General features: G+C 43.2%; 1 protein-coding gene across 1 annotated transcript; it reads right to left on the bottom strand.

Annotated features, from left to right (window-relative positions):
- Window positions 1–746: 746 nt before the first annotated feature.
- On the bottom strand, window positions 747–9,883 carry LOC124121610. The gene is made up of 8 exons (XM_046484639.2): window positions 9,664–9,883; window positions 6,621–6,800; window positions 6,127–6,225; window positions 5,124–5,150; window positions 4,396–4,440; window positions 3,817–3,963; window positions 1,970–2,038; window positions 747–1,181 (listed from the first exon to the last, which is right to left on the bottom strand). The coding sequence occupies exons 1-8, from the start codon at window positions 9,779–9,781 to the stop codon at window positions 1,111–1,113; spliced, it is 756 nt and encodes a 251-aa protein (XP_046340595.2). The 5' UTR covers window positions 9,782–9,883; the 3' UTR covers window positions 747–1,110.
- Window positions 9,884–11,131: the final 1,248 nt, after the last annotated feature.

Genomic DNA, 11,131 nt, shown 5'->3' with positions numbered 1-11,131 from the left:
GGGACGTATGTGTAGATACTTTCAGAGTAGATAAATAGATCGAAAATGGACAGGGATTTAAGCAGCGCTTGGAACGAGGGCTCGAAGGTTTTCTTTAAGATATCAGATCAACACAGGATGTCTATATATGTACCAAATGAGACAATAGTGAAAAAGCATATGTATTACAGTAAACTACGTTTATAACGAACACGCTTATAACGAACTGACGGCTATGACGAGCATATTTTTTTGTTCTGGCCACTGCTGTATCTATGCTGTACATATGCTTATAACGAACTACGGTTATAACGAACTAAAATTAGTTGCCCCTTTGAGTTCGTTGTAACCGTAGTTTACTGTATATGGTTATGATATATTCGGAGTCGCACAATGGACTGCATTTAACTGAGATTTCGTGTTATTCGTGAAAGGGTTTTTAACACATGTATTTAGTGACACTGTATGTCGTCTTTTGTGTATCAGTTCTCTACAGATTCAAGACACAAGACCACACCTTCAGTGTGGGATACTTTTCGCAAGGGATTCTTTATGGTTTCAATATGAGTGAGTGAGTGAGTGAGTGAGTGAGGTTTAACGTCGCTTTGAACACTATTCCAGTTATATATCAGCTTCAAAAGGGAGGAAAACCTGAAGTGATGCAGGTCTCAGACGTTGACCACTTCGGTGAAACCCAGGAGCACAGCTATGGTGCTAACAAACCTAGAAAAATAATCGGGGCGAAGTGGGATTCGAAATCACGACCATAGGTTTCTGGGCTGTCCATGGGACGCAACTCTGTACAGCGAATTCCACGCCCGAGACGACTGGGCCACCCGTGGCCCCGCCATGCTGTGATTCCATATATGTACCTCTAGACATATCCGTTAACATACACTGACAGAATCTAAATATGATTAACCGCAGTTCGTTAATAGCTGTAGTGTAGAGGATGCTTCTTCTACATTCATGTCAAGTTAAGAGAGATAACGTGGCATGGCATCGCCCTTTAAGGCTTAAAGTTGTGTGCCTGTCCATATATCTGTCAGCTATGTCTCTATCTATCGTTGTCCTTGAACACAAACTTGTGTCCGTCACTCATCAATACTTTGTGCTGCGCCCTTTCATTCGTCAACGTCTTCTACATCTGTACCGCCTCCGTGATCTTCTTTCCCTTTGTTGTTCCATCTTCTTTCCTATTCCTGGAACAGAAAAACAGAACCACTTTTGTTTCAGTGAAGTATTCAGTAGAATCATTGTCACAATAACTGACTAAGAGACGCATCTCTGCACTAGGTAATCCGCGTCCCTCCAGAAAACGACCCGCGAAGAATCCGGGGTAGAATGGGTCTTCAGCAACCCATGCTTGCCGTAAAAGGTGACTATGCTTGTCGTAAAAGGCGAAGAACGGGATCGGGTGGTCAGGCTCGCTGACTTGGTTGATGCATGCCATCGATCCCAATTGCGTGGATCGATGCTCATGATGTCAATCACTGGATTGTCTGGTCCAAACTCGATTATTTACAGACCGCCGTCATATAGCTGGAATATTGCTGAGTGCGGCGTTAAACAACAAACCAACCAACCCTCCAGAAAACATTTACTGAGGGAGGACAATTTGTCGATTGGATCCTCTGACAATGGCCTTTAGGAGCTGTCTCAACGAGGTGAGGTGAGGTGAAATGAGGTTTAACGTCGCGTCCAAGATTAAAGCACTTACATAGCGACGTGCATGCACGTGTGTTTCTGTGTGTGTGCCTGCTTGTGCTAGTCCGGGCTACTGTCGATAGTGCCAGCCCACCGAGCTAACATGACGCATTTTAACATGAATACTCCACTCATACACAGTATGGTGACTCCGAGAAGAACAGACATTGTGTTAGCCCCTCAATGCCGAGCGCCAGGCAGGGTGACAACAAGTACCATCTTTTAACGTCTTTTGGTATGACGCGGACGAGGGAGTAAAATAAATGAAAAAAATCGTGCTAACCGTTGAAATAACAGACAGCCACGACACCTGCCCCGACCACCAGGATGCACACAACAGAGATGATAATAGCTGTAAATATAAGCGAAAAAACATAAAATATAAAACGTCCACGCCAGAGAATTATCAGTCTCGTTTATCTTCCAAAACAGATTCCATTTGGCGAAGAAGAAAAATTGCGGTGCAAAATTTACGCACGCGGTGAATTTGTTATGTTTTGTTTGTTTGTTTGTTGTTTAACGCCGCACTCAGCAATATTCCAGCTATAGGACGGCGGTCTGTAAATAATCGAGTGTGGACCAGACAATCCAGTGATTGACATTATGAGCATCGATCCACGCAATTGGGATACGATGACATGCATGAACCAAGTCAGCGAGCCTGACCACCCGACCCTGTTAGTCGCCTCTTGCGACAAGCATAGTCGCCTTTTACGGCAAGCATGGGTTGCTGAAGACCTATTCTATCCCGGATCTTCACGGGTCAAATTTGTTATGTGAACACCGGGTGTTCCCGAAAAGGGTAATAACGGGTCAAATTTGTTATGTGAACACCAGGTGTCGCCGAAAAGGATAATAACGAGCCAAATGTGTTATGTGAACACCAGGTGTTCCCGAAAAGGGTAATTACGGATCACATTTGTTATGTGAACACCAGGTGTTCCCAAAAAGGGTAATAACGGATCAAATTTGTTATGTGAACACCAGTTGTTCCCGAAAAGAGTAATAACGGATCAAATTTGTTATGTGAACACCAGGTGTCGCCGAAAAGGATAATAACGAGCCAAATGTGTTATGTGAACACCAGGTGTTCCCGAAAAGGGTAATAACGGGTCAAATGTGTTATGTGAACACCGGGTGTTCCAGAAAAGAGTAATAACGGATCAAATTTGTTATGTGAACACCGAGTGTCCCGAAAAGGATAATAACGAGCCAAATTTGTTATGTGAACACCGGGTGTCCCGAAAAGGGTAATAACGGATCAAATTTGTTATGTGAACACCAAGTGTCGCCGAAAAGGGTAATAACGGATCAAATTTGTTATGTGAACACCATGTTTTTTCCGAAAAGGGTAATAACGGGCCAAATTTGTTATGTGAACACCAGGTGTTCCCGAAAAGGGTAATAACCGGCCAAATTTGTTAAGTGAACACCGGGTGTTCCCGAAAAGTGGTAATAACGGATCAAATTTGTTATGTGAATATCGGGTGTTCCCGAAAAGGGTAATCCTGTCGGGTCTCTAACGCCGCACAGCAGCGCCCAAACATACTCCTCCTACATCATGAGCATGTGTTTATGAATCACTATAAAATTGTGATGTTACATTAATACAAAGGATTCTCCTTCGGTGGCCCCCGTCACAAACCGATGCAAAGGCAAACAACACGGAACATATGGTGCAAGACAGCCATATGCTATTCCTTGAAATCCCAAGTTGATTCCATTTATCTTATATCGCATTGCACACTACACATATTCTTATATATTTGTCATAGGCTGGAGAATTTACCAGATTTCAGGGCCTTTCATAATTGTACCCTTGGTATATATGGCTTAATCTTGGCAGATTTCATTGCGAACGGTACAATCCAGATTGAAGAGGTTTCACTGTATATGTTTGACACAGTAACCAAGTCATCCCATCAAAGCATCAGCACATTATCTGTGCGTCACAAAATTTGCATTGCTCTTAAACAGAGGGGCTGCTACACTATCCGCCTCCATTTCGATACTTTCACAGTGGGCAATCAAGTTACTGTAGGAACCACGACGAACATCTACTTATGTCAGAAAGCTACATCACCGCCCCTACTGTCGTTATTGGTGATAGCATGGGAACCACAAACATACTTCTGTTAGTATAGGAGAGAGATGAAGAGGCTGTTCTGGTAGCAGGAATGCCTGGACGTCGTTTACTGGTAGGATGTCGTGTCCGGGTAGGATGTCGTTTACTGGTAGGATGTCGAGTACTGGTAGGATGTCGTATACTGGTAGGCTCTGAAAGTAGATTGAGAGAGTGAGTGAGTTAGATTTGGTTTAATGCATTAACAGTATTTCAGTAATACAAGCACACACGTACACTCACACACACACGCGCGCGCGTGCGTACACATCCACACACCCACGCACGCACACATAAACACACACACACACACACACACACACACGCACGCACGCACGCACGCACGCACGCACGCACGCACACACACACACACACACACACACACACACACACACACACACACTCAAAAATAGAGATAGTTTCAACTACAGCGATTAAACCAGATATTTTTTATTAATGCTATGAGCCTGTTTCCCATTAAAGACAAATATATAGCAACATTATTTCCTTAGATAAAATCGGTCCCACCCAGCCCAGAATATCATATGGTTAGTCCTTTAGTAGATAAATATAAATTAATTCATCACCTTTTGTCGTACCTCCATTGCATCCTTGGTATGGTACACGTCCATCTGTAGACACCGGATGAAGCAACAGAGTGAAAAAGGTACGTTGTATACATTTATCAATGTTGTTATTTGGCCAACACATAAACGTTGGCATATTATAGCATTATGCATTGAACCTGCACGATTTATGTTCATTACGTTACCTGTATATTGTAAACGTTTCATGACGTATTGTATTGGTCGGGACATTACATCTTGAGATCCGCGAGAAGAAACATTTGTCATTTCTGATACAATCATAAAATCTATCTATCTGCCATGTGAAAACCGATACAGGCAGATTGATCGGTCAGTATTGACATTATGATGTCACTTGTTTGTCATGTTACATTTGCTTCTGTAGAGGTATTACTGAGGGTTCGGTCACATAAAAATATTTAAAAAATATGAACTTGTAAACTCACAGCGGTACAATTGACACTTTCTTTCTTTTTGGGATCACTGAAAACCCCGTGAAAATTCGGGTTACGGTTACAATTGGACTTCAGCAACCCATGCTTGTCGTAAGCGACAAGAGGGATCGGGTGGCCAGGTTCGCTGACTTGGTTGATGCATGTCATCGTATCCCAATTGTGTAGATCCGTGCTCGTTAGGTCAATCACTGAATTGTTTGGTCCTGACTCGATTATTTACAGACCGCCGTCATAAAGCTTGAGCATTAGCGTTAAACCTACACGATTACTTACCACTGCTATGGAATATAAAGTCAGCATCTACAAAACAGACATATGGACATATATATGTCAAATGTATGGACGTATAAGCATTTTTATTGACTAAATTAAAACAGAGACTGAATATGATATTAAACCTTATTGCATTTTGATAAAGGATTATTCACAATTACTCGTTTCAGTAATCACAAGTTCAAGCGTTCATTACTAATGATATCCAATATTACGAGAAGAAGGAGAAGAGGAAGGAGTAGAAGAAGGAGTAGAAAAAGGAGAAGAAGGAGTAGAAAGAGAAGGTGGAGAAGAAGGTTTGAAGAAGAAGAAGAAGTAAAAGGAGAAGAAGAAGAAGAAGGTGAGAAGAAGCAAAAGAAGAAAGAGAGAAGAAGTAAAAGAAGAAGGAGAAAAGAAGGTAAGAAGAAGGAGCAGAAGAAAGGGAAGAAGAAGTAAAAGAAGAGGAGAAGAAGTAGAAGAAGAAAGAGAAGAAGAAGGTGTGAAGAAGAAGAAGAAGTAGAAGAAGAAGGAGAAGAAGAAGGTGAGAAGGAGTAGAAGAAGGAGCAGACTAAAGGGAAGAAGTAAAAGAAGAAGAAGGAGAAGGTGGAAGAAGAAGGAGTAGAAGAAGAAGGTGAGAAGAAGAAGGAGCAGAAGAAGGAGCAGAAGAAAGTGAAGAAGAAGGAGGAGAAGAAGAAGGAAAAGAAGGAGAGAAGAATGAATAGGAGAAGTAGTAGAAGAAGCAGAAGGAAAAGAAGAAGGTGAGAAGAAGGAAGAGAAGAAGAATGAGTAGAAGAAGGAGCAGGAGACGGAGAAGAAGGACAAGAAGAAGAAAGCGAATAAGAAGGAGTAGAAGAAAGAGAAGTAGAAGGAAGAGAAGAAGAAGGAGTAGAAGAAAGAGAAGTAGAAGGAAGAGAAGAAGAAGGAGAAGAAGTAGAAGAAGGAGATGAAAGAGAAGAATAAGAAGGAGAAGAAGAGGAAGAAAGAGACGTTGATGAAAAAGAAGACTCTTTTTCGTTAGACCCACCACTTTTCACACGGCAAATAGAGTAATGTTTTTCTTCACAGTTATTGTTCAGCCTGATGTGTTCTCCTGTTAAAATAATACAACCCTCGGTTGTATTTTCTGAAAAAAAGAAAGAAACACTTTTTTAGGGAGAATGCAAATACAATAAAGTTTATTAATTAGCCGACATCGGGTATTTAAACTCGCAAACCTGACAACACATAACTTTACTGACGTTGTAAATTCAGTCAAATGTAGAGGTGTTTTTACCACAGTACTCTCTTAGGGCGGAAACATTTGTTGCTTGGATGTTTTGACGGGGGGCTTCGAGGGGGAGGTGTGTGGGTGTGTGTGTGTGTGGGGGGGGGGGGGGGGGGGATGCAGGGGAAGAACTGTATTAAGTTTTGAGAGGTGCGAGCGAGTAAATGGAATGTAGGTTGTGAACAGCAATGTAAATGACTTGTAATTTCCGGGTGTGTGGATGGAGAGGTGTGCAATGAAGGTTTCGTACTCACGGTATGCCCCCTTGTCCAGCCATATGGTTGCGTGATCTCGGATGGCCAGTTTGTTGAGGTGTCCCCCGTAGGCATGCTCCAGGTCAGACAGGCCGAACACCTCTCCCCCCTTGTCGGTGCATGTTCTGTTTGCCGAGGACCAAGTCTGGCGTTCACAGGACGATTCAAAGGCGATTTTACCTGCAGGAAAACATGCCGTTAACTGAGAATTATTGCCTTGTGAATTGTATTTTGTTCTTGTTTGCAATATCAATCAGTCGCCATGGGTTGGAATTTCGCTACTACATTCACATACCTTATCCATGCTACGTTTACAATGTGTTCACACTTTGTCAGTTAATGTCAGTGGTAATGTGTTTGCACTGTGTTCATATTTCATGCACCTTATTATGATACATTCACACTACATTCATACTTCATGCACAATTGTATGCTTTATTAACACTAAATTCACTCTTCGTGCTAACTTTTATGCTGCATTCACACTACATTCACACTTCATGCACAATTTAATGCTACATTCACTCTGGATTTACTCAATATATTCATACTATATTCACATTTCATGCACATTTTTATGCTACATTCACACTACATGCACCCTACATTCACTCAATAGTCATACTATGTTCACATTTCATGCACACTTTTATGCTGCATTCACACTACATTCACTCACTATTCATACTATATGCACATTTCATGCACACTTTTATGCTATATGCACCCTACATTCACTCAATATTCATACTCCATTCACATTTCATGCACACTTTAATGCTACATTCACACTACATTCAGTCAATATTCATACTATATTCACATTTCATGCACACTTTTATGCTCCATTCACACTACATTCACTCAATATTCATACTATTTCACATTTCATGCACACTTTTATGCTGCATTCACACTTTATGCATACTTTCATGCTACGTGCACACTTCATGCACACTTTTATGCTACATTCACACTTCATGCACACCTCATGCTATATAAGTGCCATAATCTTGAACGCGACGTTACACTCCACACTCCATGCACACTTTCATACTATATTCACACTACATTCACTCTATATCTACACTATATTTACACCCTTTATTTACACTACATTCCAACTCACCTATACGCTAGCTTCAGTGTACGTTTTCAAATTAAAATCCCAGAACAAGCACACTACATTAATACTCACATTTAATTCACAATGCATTCATTCACATTACATTCACACTACATTCATATACTCACATAACAATCATACAATATTCACATTACATTCACGGTGCCAATCAATATATTCACAGTACATTCATAGTACATTCACGTTGTATCCACACTACATTCACCTTTCATCAGTCACGCAGTCCACATCGTCATAATCTATATTAAAGGTAATTTAGTATCAATATATATGATACCCGTTACCCCTCGCGATCGAATATATGAACAATCCTGACACAGTCCTGACACATGCGTAACACAGTCCTGACAGTCCTGACACAGTCCTGACAGTCCTGACACATGCGTAACACAGTCCTGACACATGCGTAACACAGTCCTGACACATGCGTAACACAGTCCTGACACATGCGTTACACAGTCCTGACACATGCGTAACACAGTCCTGACACATGCGTAACACAGTCCTGACAGTCCTGACACAGTCCTTACAGCCCTGACAGTCCTGACACAGTCCTGACACATGCGTAACACAGTCCTGACACATGCGTTACACAGTTCTGACACATGCGTAACACAGTCCTGACACATGCGTTACACAGTGCTGACAGTCCTGACACAGTTCTGACAGCCCTGACAGTCCTGACACATGCGTAACACAGCCCTGACACATGCGTAACACAGTCCTGACAGTCCTGACACAGTCCTGACACATGCATAACACATGCCTGACAGTCCTGACACATGCGTAACACAGTCCTGACACATGCGTAACACAGTCCTTACAGTCCTGACACAGTCCTGACACATGCGTAACACAGTCCTTACAATCCTGACACAGTCCTGACACATGCGTAACACAGTCCTGACAGTCCTGACACATGCGTAGCACAGTCCTGACACATGCGTTACACAGTCCTGACAGTCCTGACACAGTCCTGACACAGTCCTGACAGTCCTGACACAGTCCTGACACATGCGTAACACAGTCCCTACAATCCTGATACAGTCCTGACACATGCGTAGCATAGTCCTGACACATGCGTAACACAGTCCTGACACATGCGTTACACAGTCCTGACAGTCCCGACACAGTCCTGACACATGTGTAACACAGTCCTGACAGTCCTGACACAGTCCTGACACAGTCCTGACAGTCCTGACACAGTCCTGACACAGTCCTGACACAGTCCTGACACATGCGTAACACAGTCCTGACAGTCCTGACACAGTCCTGACACATGCGTAACACAGTCCCTACAATCCTGATACAGTCCTGACACATGCGTAGCACAGTCCTGACACATGCGTAGCACAGTCCTGACACATGCGTTACACAGTCCTGACAGTCCTGACACAGCCCTGACACAGTCCTCACAGTCCTGACACAGTCCTGACACATGCGTAACACAGTCCCTACAATCCTGATACAGTCCTGACACATGCGTAGCACAGTCCTGACACATGCGTAACACAGTCCTGACAGTTCCGACACAGTCCTGACACATGCGTTACGCAGTCCTGACAGTCCTCACACAGTCCTGACACATGCGTAACACAGTCCTGACTGTCCTGAGAGTCCTGACACATGCGTAACACAGTCCTGACACATTCCTGACACAATTCGTGACACAAGCATGACACAATCATTTATTGATCCCTGCTTGCTCCGCCATGTACGTATCCGGGTCAGCACAATGAAACCTGCTCATATATTTTTAAATCAGGAATTGGTCTGAATGACATTGTGTCCTACACAAAGTGAACCTATCTTCCACCTCGACCCAGCGCCCACAATATGATGTCAAACACAACATGAAATTGTCCCGAATGAAATCTTTTGTATGATGATACTCACCGAAATGGATATTCCGTGTATGTACAAAGTTTGTACACACAGTCAACAGTAACACAATCACAGGGGCCAACTGTTTTGGGAGGGCCCATCTGGCAAACATACTTCGCCTAGTGTCCATAGCTCCAGAGTACGTCGAGAAAAGTGCGATGTTCTAAAATACTTCCGGGGTTAAGTCTCTGTCTGTAAATGTACTATGTACACTATGAGTCGTTGTGAAACTCACAAGTGATCAGTGATTTCGTATGTTTCGAATCTCCCCGATCAATGAGTGAGTCATTGGGGTTTAACACCGTTTGTGTCGGACTAGTGTTTTCGTGAAGATTCAGAATCCTATTTGGAAAAGTATTGAAAAGTGAATGATAGATGGGAAGAGATATCATCAAATGTCATTAGGGTGGTGGTATGCTAAGTGAACTGCTCTGTCCCTTATTCCGCAGGTGAAACTGGTTGGGTGAAATTGGGTTTAACGTCGCGTTCAAGATTATTGCACTCAAGTTGCGTGTGTGTGTGCCGTGTGTGTGTGTGTGTGTGTGTGTGTGTGTGTGTGTGTGTGTGTGTGTGTGTGTGTGTGTGTGGTGTGTGTGTGTGTGTGTGTGTGTGTGTGTGTGTGTGTGTGTGTGTGTGTGTGTGTGTGTGTGTGTGTGTGTGTGTGTGTACCAGTCTGGACTAAATTTCTAGTGCTAGCCCACTGAGACACCATGGCGCAGATTACACGAGCCGACCAGTACTTGTTTTATACATTTAATGCCAGGGTAACAACAGGTACCATCTTTCAACGTCTTTTTGTATGACGCGGACGGGGATCGGACCCCGACCTTCCGCTCTTCCGGCGGACGCTCTATCACGACACCACGGAGGAGGTTCCCCTTCAGGGAGGTAGCTAAATAACCACTGGTTTGTGCGGCGTACAACAACACTTACTCACTCATGTTCTCCCATTGTTCGTCCATGTTATGAACCTGTTGGTCTGTCTACAACATGACGGGCAGTATTTCACAATGGTTAACGTTTACCACCTTCGACACGATTGAGTGAGTGGGTGAGTGGGTGAGTGGGGGAGTGGGTGAGTGGGTGAGTGAGTGTGTGAGTGAGTGAGTGAAGCCCTGGAGCACGGACATGGTGCCGGCAGACCAACGATCAGGGTGAACAAGATTCGAACCCACGATCAACCTATTCTGGTTTTGTTGGGAGGGTGAGTGAGTGGGTTTTGTGAGTAAGTGAGTGAGTGAGTGAGCGAGCGGGTGGGCGCGTTGATTCTAGTGCTGGGTGGGTTTTAAGTGAGTTGGTCTTGAGTGAGTGAGTTATTTTGGTTTAACGCCTCACCTAACAGTACGTCCTAGGGTGACAAGCTCACAACAGAATTTCCGAACGTGAAGCGATGCAATTTATACAGCAATCGTTTCAAAGAAATATTCAACCATGTCTTCAATGAATATACCACGTGAATGTTAATGTAACACAAGGATTA

This window comes from Haliotis rufescens, unplaced genomic scaffold (assembly GCF_023055435.1).
Source record: "Haliotis rufescens isolate VD_foot unplaced genomic scaffold, xgHalRufe1.0.p SCAF_8, whole genome shotgun sequence".
Classification (NCBI taxonomy): domain Eukaryota; kingdom Metazoa; phylum Mollusca; class Gastropoda; order Lepetellida; family Haliotidae; genus Haliotis; species Haliotis rufescens.
The sequence above is the reverse complement of the archived record's forward strand: the minus strand, read 5'-3'. Positions and strand labels throughout refer to the sequence as shown.

Coding starts and splice junctions, on each gene's coding strand:
- LOC124121610 (XM_046484639.2), bottom strand. CDS start 9,781: ATGGACACTAGGCGAAGTATGTTTGCCAGATGGGCCCTCCCAAAACAG. Junction 6,801..9,663: donor TACACGGAATATCCATTTCG/GTGAGTATCATC, acceptor GTTTTCCTGCAG/GTAAAATCGCCTTTGAATCG. Junction 6,226..6,620: donor GCTGGACAAGGGGGCATACC/GTGAGTACGAAA, acceptor TCTTTTTTTCAG/AAAATACAACCGAGGGTTGT.